Source organism: Scatophagus argus, chromosome 11 (assembly GCF_020382885.2).
Source record: "Scatophagus argus isolate fScaArg1 chromosome 11, fScaArg1.pri, whole genome shotgun sequence".
Lineage (NCBI taxonomy): Eukaryota > Metazoa > Chordata > Actinopteri > Scatophagidae > Scatophagus > Scatophagus argus.
The window spans coordinates 13,171,054-13,187,859 of record NC_058503.1 but is presented as its reverse complement, the minus strand read 5'-3'; the positions used below and the strand labels follow the sequence as shown (position 1 = coordinate 13,187,859).

The window sequence follows — 16,806 nt, the reverse complement described above, 5'->3', positions numbered from 1 at the left end:
CCTGTCCGACTCCCAGCTGGATTAAAAGCCCAGCGCAGGTCTTCAGGTGATGTCTGACAAAGACGCCGGCTGAGGGAAATGCTTGGAGATGAGACGCACTACATGAACCACACCATTTTTTTTTTCTTTTTAGAGGAAATGCTCTAAAGAATTTTACATTTTTTTTGTGTAAGGGTTTCCTACAGTATATTGTGCAGGACAGACATACAATACACACACTGGAAAAACCCAAAACTCACCCCTCCAGATGCTGTTCAGGAGGTCAGAGATCAGGCACTACAATACTGAGGAGACCACAGTGTTTGGAGTTGATATTCAGCACAGGCGAAGTACAGCATAAGACATCAAGTGCTACGATCGTCCTTATGCGTGAACAATATTTAGTACGTGCGTACTGCGCGCTGTACTTCGACAGTTACGGCGATGCCTGCTTGTGTTTCGCACAGCTCAGAAACCAACAGTAGTGCTGCTGGCACACTGCAGTCAACAAAATGTAAACAGTTATTTTTGTTTTTTTTTATGGGCTTGTTCAATAAAACAGTAAAACAATATTTAGTTGTTTTTTTTTTTAAAGCTGTGCCATTTCCTGCCTTTTCTTACAAAAGACTGGCTGTAACATTAATTACTTGAGAAAATAAATACACACATATACCCTAAGCTAAAGTACAGTCGATAAGAAAAGCCAACAGCCCGTTTACGGCGGAAATCTTCATATTCCCGACACAATACTGAGTCCAGCGGTCAGTGCGTTTTGATAAATAAAAGAGTATTGCACTTTAAGATATTAATGGTGTCTCTTCTCAGCAGGAGATTCTGTCCTTTCACATTGCACATCAGTGGTATTATTAACTGTGTACTGATTTAGTGTCACAGATGAGGAGAAGGCCTCCAAACCTAGAGGTGAAGTCTGACGCTGGAGACTTTTATTTCAGCAGTTCGGCCCATCGTTTGTCAAAGAAGCTCCTCATGCTGTGGCCGGCTCGTCCGATTTCTGAATCATCTTCGTTGAATCTTTCACAGTTCTCAAAAACCAGGTTCACGTCAACGATGAAAGTTTCCAAATTTGAGTACCTGTAATTATTAGAGAGGGTTTTACTTTGAAATTGATATGCGGTGTGCAAATCGAAAATGGAAAAATTATGACACATAAAGTCCACGTGAAAAACATCAATCTCCCCATTTTAAAAACCAACACTGGCAGTGACACAAACATACTGGTTGTTGGTGAGCTTTTCTCTGATGGTGGAGAAGTCCATGGGCTTCTTGATGACCTTCCTGTATCCGGGGACAGCTTTGTGATTGACTGGCGTGAGGAACGGCCAAGCGTCTTGATGAGCCTCCAGCTCAGCCAGCAGCACTCTGGAGGCGAACACGTGCAAGCAGCGGCAGAGATGAAATGATGCGGTCAAGCGGATGTTTTGATTGTCCCGTGAGGATCAATGTCTCGTACAAGAACTCATCTAAAAATTAACTGATTTTTAACAATGAGAAGAGGTAAAGTAAATTCTAGGACGCCCATCGCATGCACTGGGTGTGTTTTGGTGCTTACCGGCACATCGTCAGCCCGTTTGCGCTGCCGTCTTTGGCCGTTTTGGCTTTTTTCGCAGAGGAGACAGGGCTGTCGTGCCCGGCCTGGGAGCCGGGCGGGCTGTCGTCTACTTTCCTCTTCTTGAACTCCTTGGTACCTTTCTTTGGCACGCCGTTGCTGCTGGCAGCCTCCTCTTTGATGAGCTCTCCTTGTGCAGATGGCTTAGCATTTCGCTTCAGCTCACTGCCTTTCTTCCCTCCAGCTGTTCGGCTCTGCTGCCTCCGGCTCCGGGGGGACTGACCGCTTTCCTGAATGACAGAACACACAGAAGGCTGGTGTAGAGACGCACGAAACATATTCAAATCAATTAAGTGCATGTGTACAGCTATGATAAAACTGTGTCATAATTTGACGATTACGTGGGACGAGTCCTCTTAAATCTACTGTAATACTAAAAAAAGACAAATAAAAGAGACTCAGCTCTGTGATTAAACAATCAGGGCATCCTGGTGTACCTTCGCTACACAAGTGGGGCAAAACCAGTCACCGTCAGGTACCGTGGTGATCCTGGGTTTATGGCAGTAAGTGTGGCAGCCTCTGTCACAGCCGTCACACAGTAAGAGCAGTTCTTCATTATTCCCCTTTTGACAGAGCTGGCAGTGCTGCAAAATAACAAACAGAGTTTAGAATTCAAACACACCACTGTGAAAGGTAGTGATTTATGGGATCCTGTCAAGCCGGGCATACTGAAAGATGTTGATTTGTTACTGGTTGTGCTGATATGGTTGTTGCCTGGTAATGATGCAGTATAAATTCATGCTGCTAACACACATTTCCTCTCTTTTCACATTCTGCCCAACAGCAACCCCCCCCCACCCATTTATGGATCAGAAGCTGTGTTCAAATGTATGATAAAACTACATAAACAAATCGGTGATAACGAGAGAGGGAGAGAAATTAGGGGTCACTAACCACTTTCATGATGGATCTTTCCCAGGCGATGGATTTCTGCAGCTGCTGAATGCAGAGCGACAGCTGAGCTGAGCTGCGGACTTCAGCGAGGGCCTTCTGCCACAGCCTCATCCCCGGAGCCACTTCCTCCTCGCTGCTTTGGGGGGGTCACAGAAAGTGAGACCGCAATATAACTGTACAGCAGTCACATACACAGTCTGTAACATCACCAACACCAAAAAAAAAAAAAAAAAACAAAAACAAAAAGATATGGGGCACTTGTGTAAGAGGCAGCAAACTGCGAGGTTAAAAATCTCCAGAGCGCAAGTGTGATGAACCTTCACCATCACCATTACAGGATGGTGCAGCAGTGCATACAGTGACATTATCCAGTTTGATCTGAGAGGTTGTACTTCAGGGTCTCTTTAGGTACCTTCGCTCGATGTTCCTCTCCAGCTCTGCCAGCCTGGTGACAGCTATATCGAGGGGATTGTTGGGCCGCCGAACCACAGCGCCGGGGAGTTCCTCCTGGCAGGTTTCGCTCTGTCCCTTCCTCTCTGGAGCTGAGGAAGAGAAGAGCTTGTGCTCATGATAGACCAGATCCTCCCTCTCTGACTGGGGCTCAGGATGCATCCAGCCCTGAGGGAGACATGCAATGTGAAATATGGTCATCGCAACGCAGTATTTGATGACAGAAGACAAAGTGAGGACACAGGAGCCCATCTAAGCATATGCAGAATGAGATGGCTGTTTTCCTGCACCTTGACCTGCAGGCCGGCTGAGAGGACTTTCCTCTCCAGCTCCTCGACCTGCTGCAGAAGACTGATGTCCACCTCCATGGCCTGCTCCTCCACGCACCACGTCTCCACTGTCTCCTCGTTCACTTCCTGCTTCTCCAGCTTTGCTGCATCAATTGCTGCCACCACAGACACATACAAAATATATTAAATGTAAGCGTGACCAAGTGCCACATGACAAAAGATCGTATAACAATACTGTAATATCGCTGCATGTGGGCTTAAAGAGAGCAGAGGAAATGTGGACCAACCATCCCTGCTGTTGGCACAGAGCTGGGTCATGAACTCCATATGTTTTTGGATCTGTTTCTGCAAGACCTTCTCTCTGACCCCTCGGCTATGAAGGGCCTTGACCAGACGGCGCAGCTCCTCCATGTCTGACACCGTCCACCAGCCACACAGCATCTCTGCCAGCACACACATGCACAAATTTAAACTACGGTCACATGATTGATTAATTTTTAGCATGGGGAGTGAAGAACATAACTGGGTTGTCCATCCATATGTATATGCATGTATTCAGCTGTTGTGAGGCCAGTAAATGTCTTTAAATCAACATATTTTAGCTGTGCGTACTGGCAGGGAGCCATTCTTACCCTTGGGAATAGGCTGAGGACTAGGGTAATCCTGGGTCTTGGCCACCTCCACAGCAGGGAATGAGACACAAGCAGGCTTGTCATTCAAGGGCTCTTGGGTCTCGCTCTTGTTGACAGAGTTGTTATTTGTCAGGGAGAAGACCCTGTCCCCATTACCCTTTGCATGCTGCGAGGCCAGATCCAGCACGGGGGGTAGTGAAGTAGAAGAAAAGGGCAGGCGGGGAGTTGTTGCTACGCTGGACATGTCACACAGTGTTGGCCTGCTTTGATGAATGTCAGACTTAATGTGCTGAGAGGAAAAACACACACAGTTTCAAAAAAAATCATCAAAATCAGCATAATGTATAAGGCAATACAGCGGTAGCACCTATGCTAAGAGTTTCTTATGCATTTGTCACATCATGTGATGATTTTGCTATCCACCAACCTGAAGGACAGATGACTGCATGTTATTGATCCCAGCAGGACTGCTGGAGTTGGCTCTAGCAGGGGGATTAGGGGAAAGGGAGGAGGGGGATTTGGTGCCGACGGTCTGCAGACAAGAGGAGGGGGCTGGAGGGCTGGGGCCAGAGGTGACCGAGGCCTCGTCGCAAGGAGAGCGAGGAAAAAGGCTAAACCACTGGTTGCTCTTCTCCTTCAGTGTCTTGGAGAGCCGGTCGTCATGAAGGATAGATTGAGGGCCACAGGTTATCCAGGGGCTGCTTTTGAGCAGAGATGGCACTGAAGTGTCGGCTTTATCTGTCAGTCCCTGCTGAGAGGTGGGATATGAGGGATAAGATGCAGCAGTAGGGACTTTAGGAGAATGACTGTTGTGGGAATTGATGTCTGAATCTTGAGCCAGTTTGGCCACTTCAAGGAGTTTGCTGAGCTTAGAGAAGGAGCCTGGTTTTTGGAGGAAGAGATTGAGACCATGTCTGTCCTGCTGGCTCTCTGGTGAGGCTGTGCCACCATTCATGCTCCGTGCCGGACTGCAGGCCACAGGCTTCCTTGTCTCTTCTGGCTGCTCTTCTTTCACTCTCATCACCTGAGCGATCCTCTGTCCTGTCCTCTCTTTCTCCACCTCTTCATAACCTGAGTAAGCATGTAATGTCAGCTCAGACGAAAGGCACAAAAACATGAAAATTTCTATCGAGTGCATGATGACAAAAGTGAATCTGTTCTATCCGTTTTGGTTTGTACCTTCGCCGCTCTCCATGCCTTCCACGAAGACGCCTCCACACTGTGGAAGGACCCAGTAACGTCTCTTGTAGCGGTCCTGTCCGATTGTCATGGAGCGCAGTGACTGAGCTGAATCGAATAACTTCTGTCTGATGTGACTCTGTTGCTGAAGAGACAGAAATTACAGCCATTTAACTCACTCATGAGATGATGCTGGAGGATTAAATGTATCTCACAGAGTTTAATTTACCTTGTATGTCTTCTCTATCAGCTTCTCCAGCTCCTCCATGCTGGCTGAGTGCGCACTGTCGTCCTAGGTGCAAAGATCTCATTAGCGTGAGGCCAGCGGACCGGCTGACATTTTCTATGACAAACACTGATTTAGTCACTGGCTCCAGTAAAAAGCAACATGCTGCCACTGACCTCTTCTTCACATATCTCTGCTTTCTTCCCCTTCTTTCCCCCCGATTCTTCTTCCTCCTCATCGTCGTCCTCTCCTTGGTCTTCACTGTCGTCATCCTCGTCCTCTTCCTCCTCGCTGTCCCCCTCTTTCCTCTTGCATTTGCTTCTGGCAGTGGGGATGACGAAGGCGTGGCTGTCCTCTCCCCCCACACCGCTGTCTCTCTTCCCTGTCTTCTTGGCGTGAATGCTCCTCAGCCTTTGAAGACAAGAAATGGACAGTCAGCTCGTAGCTTGCCGACGACATGTTCACGTACAGTTCATGTACATTTGAGTAATCCTGATTGTTTCAGCATCGTCCTTTCATTCACCAACAAGAAATGTTAAAGAGTAAGCACAGGATCTTCCAACAACCGCTCAGCTGATGCATATACTCACTTGCGAAGCTTTCCCTCGACAACCCACTTATCCTTCCTCAGGTTGGTCATGTGATCTATGTTTTTGTCGATCTCACTGCAAAGCATCAGGCAATAGTCAATCATTTCACTGTTTTTTTTTTTTAACCTTTTTGTATAATGAAAAAAAGCACAATGTGCTTGCACCACTCCGCAGTGTGCACCAGATGTCAAAGTGTTTCCAGCACTAATGAAAAATTGATGCTCCATAGTTTGATGCAACCTTGTGAAACTGTCCATCAGACCACATTTTGTCACATTCCTTTTGGTTTTTTTTTCTGTTATTCCATTAAAATTGAAGCCTTCATGAATAAAACAAGCCAATACTTCCTGTTCTCAGGCACAGTGATTAACCTGTTGGCTTCAGACACATATGGAACACTTGTTTATACAGTGGACAGAATCATGTTCACTGGCCCACAATGATTTATTCAACACAAACATATCAAAGCATTAAAACTATCAGGGTTTATTTCAGTGGTAAGTTTGAATTAATATGAAGAGCCCATGACCCTCACCTGATCACAGCCTTACTGCAGCAGAGCTCATTGACCAGGAATGCTAACAGAGAGGCCTTCTGAGACGGGCTGTGGGCCTGAAAAGCCTTGGTCCTGAGGCTGAGGGCCAAAGCAGCCGGCTCCGTCTGCTCACAGTGACCGCTCATGTAGATCTGCAGGATCTCGGACACGTTGTCTCGGTTGATCCTCACATTAGTCAGGTGGTCTCCCAAGGCGGTCTTATTCTGAGAGAGAGTGTTTCAAAAGTGGAGTTTAGCCAAAGTGTTTAAGTGCTTAATTGTTTTACCAGTTCAGTTCAAACCAGAATTCCTTTATACATACTGTAACCCATAAGAGCAGGACTCAGGTGAAGGGTATAGCCCACACATGAGACTGGCCTCAGTGAAAAATAAAAACAATCCCCTCAAAATCAACAACAAACAGCATTATGTGGAGAAATCTTGAGGTGAATGACTTAAAGTCTGTATTGCTATTTAACGGAGAAAGTCTTTTTCAGAGGGTGAATTTTTGAAAGAGTGTAAAGCTGCTAGAATACACTCACACAACAAAGGTCAGTTCCAAACACCCCAGTTTGCGATAATAAATGACCATGCCATAAGTTGTGACCCTTCTCTCTCTCTCTCTCTCACACACACACACACAGCCTCTATCTGTGAAGGCGATACTGTAGATGTAGTAATGTAAAATCACATACATTCAGCCTTAAAATGATGGTTTATAGTCTTTATGTGTGCTGTCAGCTCTAAACACTGATACCCTCCTAACCACACTCTTCCTTAATACCAATAAATCTGAACATCTTCTGACTCGTTAGCTGAAAAGAAACTAGTAAAAAAAACAAAACTATAAGGGCAGCTGTGATCAAAGGCAGTCACTACCAACATTAACTTATTTTCCATATGTGTTATCATGGCTGACGGCTCATCGCAAATACAATAAACTATTGATGAATTAGTTACAGAAGCAGGATCAAGGCCTCAATCAAAGCAGCGAGCACAGAGTCAGTACATTTCATCAGCACATGGCAGCAGGTGTGTTTCTATATTTGTATGCATGTGTGCACACAGACATGTAAATTACAGTAGAGGAACCATTTACAATTCAAGAGACAAATTGTAAAGCGCACTGACAGACTCTCACCTTGTGACCTGTCGGTATACCAGGATCACACACAGCTGCAGAGAGGAGGCTCACCAGCAGGTCCTGCACCTTGCCCATATTGTCCCCGATGTTGAGCAACCCCTCCTGAAGGCCACTTAGGCTGAGCATGTCTGGATTTACATCCAACCTCAGGACCTTCCCAAAGCTGCGTAGAAACTGCAGTACCATCAGGCAGTCTGAGAAGGTACTTGCTGGTAGGACCAGTCCCGGGATCCGGGACAACTCTGGAAGTGGCTGGAGAGAAAGACATGCAAATGTTTTAATTAAATTACATAACACCTATCAGATATCAAAGCTACGCTATATATAGACAAAAGTATTGGGCCACCTGACCATCACATCAGCAGGGACTTTAATGACATCTCATTCTAAATACACAGACAACTTGCAGCTATGACACCTTCTACTCTTCTGAGGAGGCTTTCCACGACCTTTTGGACTGAGTGTGGAAATTTTTGCCCATTCATGCAGTAGAGCATTTGTGAGATCAGGCACTGATGTAAGACAAAAAGGCCTGACTCACAATCTCCGTTTCAGTTCATCCCAAAGGTGTTAGGTTGGGTTGAGTTCAGGGCTCTGTGTGGGCCAGTCAAGTTCTTCCACACCAAACTCATCCAACCATGTCTTTATGGAGCTTTGCTTTGTGCACTGGGACACAGTCATGCTGGAGTAGAAAAGGGCCTTCAACAAACTGTTGCCACAAATTTGGAAGCATAGCATTGTCCAAAATGTGCTGGTACGCTGAAGCATTAAGATTTCCCTTCACTGGAAGTAAGGGGCCGAGCCCAACCCCTGAAAAACAGCCCAATCCCAATACTTTTGTCTATATAGAGTATGTATCTGCTTTCTGTACGCTAAGAAACAGCCTACTATCACTTTAACAATTAATCAAGAATTAAAGGATTTCCGAAAATATTCTATTTTATGTGAACTGTCCAGACCTCAGTCAGGTCTGCTTAACATTCCCACAGTCAAAACTAGACATGGAGAAGCAGCATTGAGTTTTTGTACCAAAAACATCAGGAACAAACTTCAAGAAAATCTGAGATCAGCTCCAGTCAACAGATCCTTTATAATCAAAGCTTAAGACTCCCGATTGTCACTGCATTTTTTAAGTTAAAAATGGGACTATTTATACCTTACATCACACTGTAAATTTTATTACATAAATTTTATGTATTTTTTTTATTCTACAGTCTGAGTTCTCTTATTCTAGCTTAGCTTAGATTTATCTTTTATTTTATTTTGTTTTACTCTTTAAAAAAAAAAGACCACTCGTGTGTATGTTTTTTTAATATCTTACAGTTAATGCCAATCTGTCTTACGCAAAGCACTTTGAACAGAGTTTGATATATCTTAGAATGTTTCTTACAGTGCTGATGTTATCTATTTGTCAATGTCATCAATAAAGCCAGGATATCTGATCAGTAATACTCTGGTTGGTGTCATAGCATCAGCAACCACTTGGTGGCAGTATTTTGACATACACCTGCTTTTGTTTAATCTTTTCCAGATGCTTTCAGTGATATTGTGAATCTATTTTAGTAGATCTGATAGTAAAACAATGAAACCATGAATTTGTCAAGAGCATTTCTAATCCTCGTGCCTACAGCTCCTACAGTGATTATACTGATTGATTTCCGTGTCAAAAAAAAAATCCCAGAGCAAAATCCAATCTTTCCACGCACATCTACTCCACAGACGGAGACTATCCACGGTGACATACATGGACTCTCATTATCATCTGCCAGCAGCTCCACACACAGCGTGTGAATACCTTCTGATCTGCTAAACACATGTCTTCATTCGGCTTCTTCAGCTCCTTCGCTTTTTCTAGTTCCAGCCTCCTCAGCTCCAGTTTCCTCTCCTTGTTTAGCCGTTTCTCATCCCTCTTCTCCTTCTTCAGACGCTCTCTCTCCTATAGACAAGAGAAAGAAAAGACATCATTGACCTGCCTGCAATTATTATTGTGTCCCACTGCTAGACACTGTAGTACTTGAAACTACTGAGGGAAAGACAAGAAAATAAAACAACAGAGCAGACAAAGGGGTGAATATGACCATGTGAGTAGATCAGGGGTCACCCACCTCTGCCTTCTTACGCGCCTCCACAGCCTTCATCAGCATCATGTGCTGCCTGCGTCTTTCCCTTTCCTGGCAGAGCACAGACACACAGTTTATATTCCATTCACAGTTTGGTAACAAAAAAGGGCTCATATGTCCAAACAACAGCATGAACCCTCCGACATGCACGGCAGAAAAAGAAACACAGCTCGACATTTGTCACAACCATCACACAACCAATCAAAGCTTTGCATGTTGCGCCGTAGTTAACGAGTAAAAACATAACATAAAACGTTTCGACAAATGGAACACAATGGCAGACGAAAAGCTAAATTGCTGGTGGTGATGAACACACAAAGCACAAGATTAAAGTTAGAAAGAGAGATTACTAATCTGCGATCATGGCAAGCAACAGACTGAAAAGTACAGGCTAAGAGTTTTAGGAATACAAGCAGCAGATATTAAGCGTTGCAGACACAAGCAAAGCACTGATTTTATGGATGACTGATGAACAGTGTTGTGTGAAAACCTCTTGAAGATAAAAATTATTATATTCTACTGTGAAAACTAAACTATGGAGTCCATCTATTCTATCTTTGCCTCCCTTACAGCTAAGATATATTCAGTGAGAATAATGAACAACTATGATAAAACACTTAAATCTGACGTGCGGGAAAAAAAGTTAAATAAGCAAGAATTTTGTTTCTATGGCTGTGAATCACTGGCAGGAACACAAACTGTATACTGACTTTCCTCAGGTGATAGAGCAGATTACAAAGTTGGCTCAGATGCCGCAGAGTAAAAGGATTTTGAGCAGCTAAATTTAATCAACCCAAAACAAAAACACTGTTCTTTTGGGCTATCAGAGTGCTTTGCATCCTGTTTCACTTTCTGCAGAGCTAAGGCATTTTTGATCGTATCGGGCAGATAATGGATGTGGTTTTTTTTTTTTCTCTGAGAGACAAATAGCGCAGACGTATGCTGTGCACTGCTCTGGAAAGGCCATGCGGAAGGATGCAATACGACTGCAGCCAACACTACACTTTACGCATTGCTATGATGGCAACCATTTATCACAACACATTCACAATATGTTGTTAGATGTACAGAAACAAACATACCCATACCATATCTAGTCTATGCCTCTCCAACTCCTGGTAGAGAGAGTTGGCAAAGTATTAAGAAATAGAAAATCACACAAGAAAATCAATGCAAGAAAAATTCAACCTGTGGTGAGCTGAAATAAAAACACACCCAAGAATCGCAAAGCATAATGTGACAGAATATATTGTATAAAATAATGATCACAATCATTAGTCAGAGACTCCAAGACATTGAGCTTAAGCGTAGAGTAAGTATGGCTTGGTTATAATATGGTTGTGGACAAAATACCTACCTGGTGCTTCAGTATGACAGCTTGTAGTCTTCTCAACTCCTTCTCCTTAAAAAAAAAAAAAAAAGATGAACTTAATTAGAAACCAAGGTATGTACTGCACACACACACACTCACACACACACACACACACACTCATACATATAAACAATGGTCTGGCCTCCTCATACTGAACATCATGCTCTGTTCCAGGACCTCTAGACCTGCTGAGCTAATGTGAAAACCATTTCTACAGACACCAGCAGAGTATACAAGGAGGTGATCTTATCTCTCTTGACAACAGAAAAGCTGTGGCAAAAGGAGTGAGAGTCATGGGCATGAGGAGTATTTAAGTCTTTTGTTTTGTTCTTTAATATAATCTGTCTCACCTTGTTTCGCTTCTCAGCCTCCAATATTTTGGCATTGGCTGCTTCTTCTTTCTTCTTTCTTTTCGCCTGTACAGTCAGAGCACATGTGAGGGCTGTGCAACAGAGCCAACTGATAGACTGAATAAATGCAGATTCAGATTACTGACTGTGAATTATCATTAGCAAGATTGTTTTCTTAATTAAAATCATCAAATGAAAATAATAAAGGCCTCAGAAAAGTATCATAAATGCATAAAGCACATATAAATAGGGTTTGTAAAAGGAGTTAATGCTGTCCACGGAAATTATTCCACAGGAGGCTAAATAGAGCCAGTGGCTCGCTGATAACAACACATCTAACATACTTATATCTTGAGACATGATTTTTTTTGTCCCATTAACACTGAAAGACAAATTGACTGTAGTTATTATGAAACACCAGCAGGCAGTGAGAATAAATTAAGCAAAATTTCTATCAGTAATTATAGCCCCGAACAAAATCCTGTTAAGAGCCGCTTGCCAAGCGTGTCAACTGAAATTTGATTTATAAAAGCTAAAATACTTCACGGCTTCTATTGGTGAGAGAATGCAAAATAGGTATTTCACCTAGCCATGGTAAACTTAGAGCCACCTCTTACTTAATGAAATACTGTATTTTGTATTAAGCTCCATCACGGTCTGAGGAGATTTTCATATTCAATGGCAAAAAAACCAATTAAGCATTAGTCACATGTACTCACGAGATGTGACAAAAAATGGGACCACATAATTTAGGAATAGCCTTTAGTTGGTTTGTTAAAAAAAAATCTTATCAACAGCAGAAAGGAAGTGTTTTAGAATGTTTCTGCAATAACGTTCAGGACGAACCTCGAGAATTTGCTGTGCTCGGAGTTCTTTCTCCATACGAATTTGCTGAATGCGCTTGATCTTCTCCTGGTAAAAGGATGAGGGCAAGATCAAATGAATTAACTGTTAAGTCATGCATTATATTATGCCTCACAGAGTGGCAGTGAAAGTGGAAAGTGGGGTGGGGTGGGGGCCAGGAGGTCTGTGCAGAGGAGGAAGGAGCACAATTTCGAAGGAAAGCGACTTCCTTAAAAATGTTCAAAAAACAATTCCACTGTGCTTAAAACCTTTTCAGCTTAGAGCACACAAACTCTGAATGTGGAGCGGCTGCAGGCAGTTACGAAACATCTGCACGGAAAATTCAACGTAAGGAAAATCCTTACTTGCTGTTTAAGAATCTTCATCTGCTCCCTCTTCTTCCGTCTCTCCTCTGCAGCCATCATTGCTGGAAGACACAAACAAATTAGGCTTGAATACACATTATAATGTGGTACTGGAGAACAGCCTGACTAGACAGCAGCTGTTTACCTTGTTGCTTCCTTGCTTCCTTGGCTGCTTGTGCCATGGCCTGCTTCTCTAGTTTTCTCATCATTTTGATCTGGGCAGCCTGTCGAGCTATTTCTGCAACACGAAATAAGTTACTGAAATCACAAATCCTACTGAGTTAAAGACTATAATGAAAAACTGACCTAAAGGTACTTCCCCCGCACCCCACCCCAAATTTCTCTCAACAATCTCCAAAGAAAAAGGTTTTGCAACGAGCTGCTGTTTTAATGTGCAATAATGTGAAGCGGACTGTCGAGAGACAAACATCGCTGCCTCTTCTAAGATGTTTTAACCATGTTTGATTCTACAATGAACCTCTTGCAGCTGGATTCTGAGGAAATGACACAAAACAGACACCACTCATATTTCAGACAGTTGAAAATAGGCCTGCTGCTATCATTCTGCTTTAGAGCTGAGCTGGACATATCATGAAGTGACTTATGACTCCACTTGGCCGATTAACCTTCCAAATAAATAAATGCACCAAACCACTATGTGAAAACAACTTGAACAGCTGCTGCTGACAGTTTTCTAAGATGCAAACTGACCTTGAGCCTCCAGTTTGCGCAGCAGCTTGGCATCGCTGACATCTTGGAAGTTGTTTTCACCAACATTAAGAGGATGGGTCCTCCACTGTCTGGCCCCGGCGCCATCGCCTATCGGCTGGGGCTCGGACTTCATACAACGGCTGCGCCTCCCATCCATCGCTATGATAATGGGAGCGATCTCCTCCTCCGCCAACAAGTACCACTGTAAACCCTAAAACAAAGACAACAAAACAAACAAATAGGCTATACTGATTATCTACTAATTGCTTTAATGTATGAATTTTCATGTTGCCTGGACTCCAGCGTTGAAGCTGTAATACACAATATGACTCAGAATGAATTTTTTGTATTTTTCCTGCATTTACAGCAGCATTTTTCATTTCTAATACAATTTTCACTAAACAGTTTTACAGAAATCTTAATTTATATGCTATATTGGTCTACAGTGTGGCTGTTTCTTCTCTCAGTGTTATCAAAACAAGCACAGATGTGGGCATTTTAATTTATGACAATTTCATCAGTTACAAATTACAGCTCAAATGAGACAGAAGGTCACGCAACTACAATAACAGAAATATATGTTACATTATATTACTTTTCTGTTGTGATTAAAATATATTTTTTTTGCAGAAGTGATGCTGGCGCAGAAGAAAAATATGAATTCAAGATAATGAAACAACATGATGAGAGGTCATGATAGGGATCAGAAACACAAAGAAAAGTGAAAACATTTACCTCTGGCCCTTCTCTGGCTTCGTAGAAGTCACCAACTTTGATTTTTGTACTGAAGCTGAAGTTATCTCGTGAGATTTCAGTTATTCCATTGCGGAGTAAGTACTGCAGACAAAAGAATAATGTGTACTAATTAAAGAAAAGAAGGACTTTCAGGCATATTTTCTGATCAATCGCCACACATCATCACTTCCCAACAGAGGGCAATTACATAATGCCATACAGATGTAGTGAGCATGTGCTACATGTTGCACGTGTACCTTCATCACATCGGGATACTGACGCAGCTTCTTCCCACATGGAGCAAAGTAAGCCGCTTCTCCTTGTAGACGACCTGCCACCGTCCTGATTCGAGTCTCTCTCTGCCACCTGAGGAATTACAAAAATACAACACACAAGGCACCACAACATTAATACACAAACAGCATCATCACCACTGTACAGCTTTCATCATTAATTTATAATTTATAGGATGAACATTTCTCTTAAAAAAGTTACCTCCTTCAGTGTTTTCTACTGTCAATATTAGGATAGATCATACCAGATACAGATCATATTCTCACTCATAACAGCAAGCAAACAATGAGATAAACTGTGTAAATGACGTCTGTACCATGTCTGACTGGCCCTACTACTGGCCCTTTCAGTAATCACATTCCTAAATGGCCATTTGCCAAGTGGGGCAACCCCACAGTTCCCATGAGCTCCGCTGGAGAGCAGCCATGGTTTACAGAAAAGCCGTGTAGGCTGCTCTCCCAGACAGAGCAGAGGGTTGATGCAGGGGCTTGTGGTCTCTGTTTCCTGCGAGCCTACTGATGAAAAACATCCCCCGAAGATGAAAGGCGCTCTGATCCAAGGCTGCAGAATTTGTGGGCCGGGAGCTGCTAATGTTGCATGTCTGTGTTGCAGGCTGGATGCAATTAACCCCTTGATGCTTAACTGCTGGGCCTCAATTCATTTCCTGCCCACTATGATCTACTGCTCAAGACTGGGGTTTTTAAGGCCCCTTACAGGACGGCAAGGATGTGTTTTGTGGTGCACTCCTACATACCTCTTGATTACGATGCCACTCTACTCAATTCAGGAGCTCTAACAGTGTTTCTCTTATACATTTAGAGGGTTAAAATTGTAGGTAAAATTGTCTGTCCATGGTTGCTGCACTGTTCCATTTCATATTCACATATTTATCCACTTTTACGTGTGGATCTGCCCCACCAGATGGCATATTGCCCATGGCCTCCTGACAATACTTGTTGAGAGACTGGACTGTTCCTTATTTGTTGTTTTTAATGAAAGCTTTCTAAGACACATTTCACTGTTCGTTGTGTTTGGCAAACCCAGTGATATGATAATATGTGCCGCGGGTGATTAGGTTTCTTAGGCTGCTCCACAAAGTAAGGATGACAGCAGACGACCTTTTAGGAAAGGTTACTTGTCCGCCTTCTGTGAGCTGACATTTTACTATAACACCAAAGCATAAATACAAACAATGCAGGAACTATAACAGCGCGGACAAGTGGAACATGTTGTGTCTTTTAATATGAAATGTAGCCATGATATCTCACCCAAACTCAAGAGGCAACCGCAGAACTCTCTCATCCGTTACTCTCCTCCTCTTTCCTGACCCTAGAAAACAGGAGAAATGACTCAGCTCTTTTCGCATCTCCAGGGGGGACCAGAGCAAATCCACAGATGTGCCATTTTTACAGCTATATCCTCCACACAAAAAAGGAGGGGTGCATATTATTGCAAATATCAATAAAAGGAGATCTGTTAACAATAACAACTCATTGTGGATAGTTGTTTGATATATTACATAGCAAAATATATAACCAGTGTCAGTGGATTTTTTTTTGTTTGTTTGTTCAGAATTACTTTGTTCACTTCAGAATTATCAACTCCACATGCATGGACATCAACATTTTAGACAAACACTATTCAGACCTTTTAACACATTACAGAAGAGCAGAACGGCCATTACATTCCTTATTTTATAAATGTAATTCTCTATAAATATTCCCCTGTGATCAACAAGAGTTAAGCATGTCACACAGCTATGACATGATTCTTCTATTACTCCACAGCAGGACTAAATGGAACAAGAAATGAATACTTTTCCATTATGGCAACTGAGTATCCGGCTCTGTAAGCAACATTATGCTCCGTGACTCATTCAGTATCTGATATATAAAGCATCTGCCTGGGTTATTAAAGCAAAAGCTGCTATGGACCATCAAAACAATGACGTAACTGGTTTCTTCCAGAGAGCTTATCTTAACCTGGAGAAATGTACATCCGTGTTTTCATACTGGAAATAGTGCACAACATAAATACCATGCAGACTGTAGTCACAAACAGTTTTCTGAAACCCTGAAGGATTAAAACATTTTCAGTGTATTTGGTCTTTAAGCAAACGCAGATCTGATACCTGGCAGTGTGGCACTTGTGAAAGATGGTGATGGGGCGCTGTGGTTACTCAGTGCCCCTGAGCTGGTCACTGTGGTGGCAGTGAGGAGGCTACTAGGTAAAACAGGAGGCTTGATGATCTGCAGGTTAAGCAGGGAGCAGTGGGCTGACACATTCGGGGATGTCTTGTGAGTTGATGAGGACGCCTTAGCAAGTTTCAGAGGAGACCTGTCTGCGTCGCTATCTGCTTCTGTCTCACCACACTCCTTCAGATCGTCCTCAGAGCCATCAGAGTCGCTCTCCAGATTGCTCTCTGACTCTGCAGGGGATTCCAGTGTGACAGAAGAAAACAAAGAAGAGAG

General features: G+C 43.1%; 1 protein-coding gene across 2 annotated transcripts in view; it reads right to left on the bottom strand.

The window, feature by feature from the left end:
- Window positions 1-551: 551 nt before the first annotated feature.
- The window catches only part of LOC124066738 (bromodomain adjacent to zinc finger domain protein 2B-like), a 47,940-nt gene continuing 31,685 nt past the window's right edge, over window positions 552-16,806 (bottom strand). The window contains exons 11-39 of one of the 2 annotated variants that reach the window (XM_046403465.1): window positions 16,467-16,763; window positions 15,604-15,664; window positions 14,299-14,407; window positions 14,042-14,143; window positions 13,307-13,517; window positions 12,741-12,833; window positions 12,596-12,657; window positions 12,234-12,299; window positions 11,388-11,453; window positions 11,023-11,067; window positions 10,754-10,780; window positions 9,651-9,716; window positions 9,341-9,481; window positions 7,543-7,797; window positions 6,403-6,626; window positions 5,868-5,942; window positions 5,454-5,688; window positions 5,281-5,343; window positions 5,052-5,196; window positions 4,300-4,943; window positions 3,873-4,161; window positions 3,528-3,683; window positions 3,241-3,395; window positions 2,913-3,118; window positions 2,501-2,636; window positions 2,044-2,190; window positions 1,550-1,836; window positions 1,216-1,359; window positions 552-1,071 (exon numbers count right to left, since the gene is read on the bottom strand). In XM_046403465.1, coding sequence (XP_046259421.1) covers window positions 924-1,071; window positions 1,216-1,359; window positions 1,550-1,836; window positions 2,044-2,190; window positions 2,501-2,636; window positions 2,913-3,118; window positions 3,241-3,395; window positions 3,528-3,683; window positions 3,873-4,161; window positions 4,300-4,943; window positions 5,052-5,196; window positions 5,281-5,343; window positions 5,454-5,688; window positions 5,868-5,942; window positions 6,403-6,626; window positions 7,543-7,797; window positions 9,341-9,481; window positions 9,651-9,716; window positions 10,754-10,780; window positions 11,023-11,067; window positions 11,388-11,453; window positions 12,234-12,299; window positions 12,596-12,657; window positions 12,741-12,833; window positions 13,307-13,517; window positions 14,042-14,143; window positions 14,299-14,407; window positions 15,604-15,664; window positions 16,467-16,763 — 4,655 coding nt within the window. In that variant the 3' untranslated portion in view covers window positions 552-923. The remainder of the gene's footprint in view (window positions 1,072-1,215; window positions 1,360-1,549; window positions 1,837-2,043; window positions 2,191-2,500; window positions 2,637-2,912; window positions 3,119-3,240; window positions 3,396-3,527; window positions 3,684-3,872; window positions 4,162-4,299; window positions 4,944-5,051; window positions 5,197-5,280; window positions 5,344-5,453; window positions 5,689-5,867; window positions 5,943-6,402; window positions 6,627-7,542; window positions 7,798-9,340; window positions 9,482-9,650; window positions 9,717-10,753; window positions 10,781-11,022; window positions 11,068-11,387; window positions 11,454-12,233; window positions 12,300-12,595; window positions 12,658-12,740; window positions 12,834-13,306; window positions 13,518-14,041; window positions 14,144-14,298; window positions 14,408-15,603; window positions 15,665-16,466; window positions 16,764-16,806) is intronic. The other variant, XM_046403466.1, reaches the window with a different exon arrangement.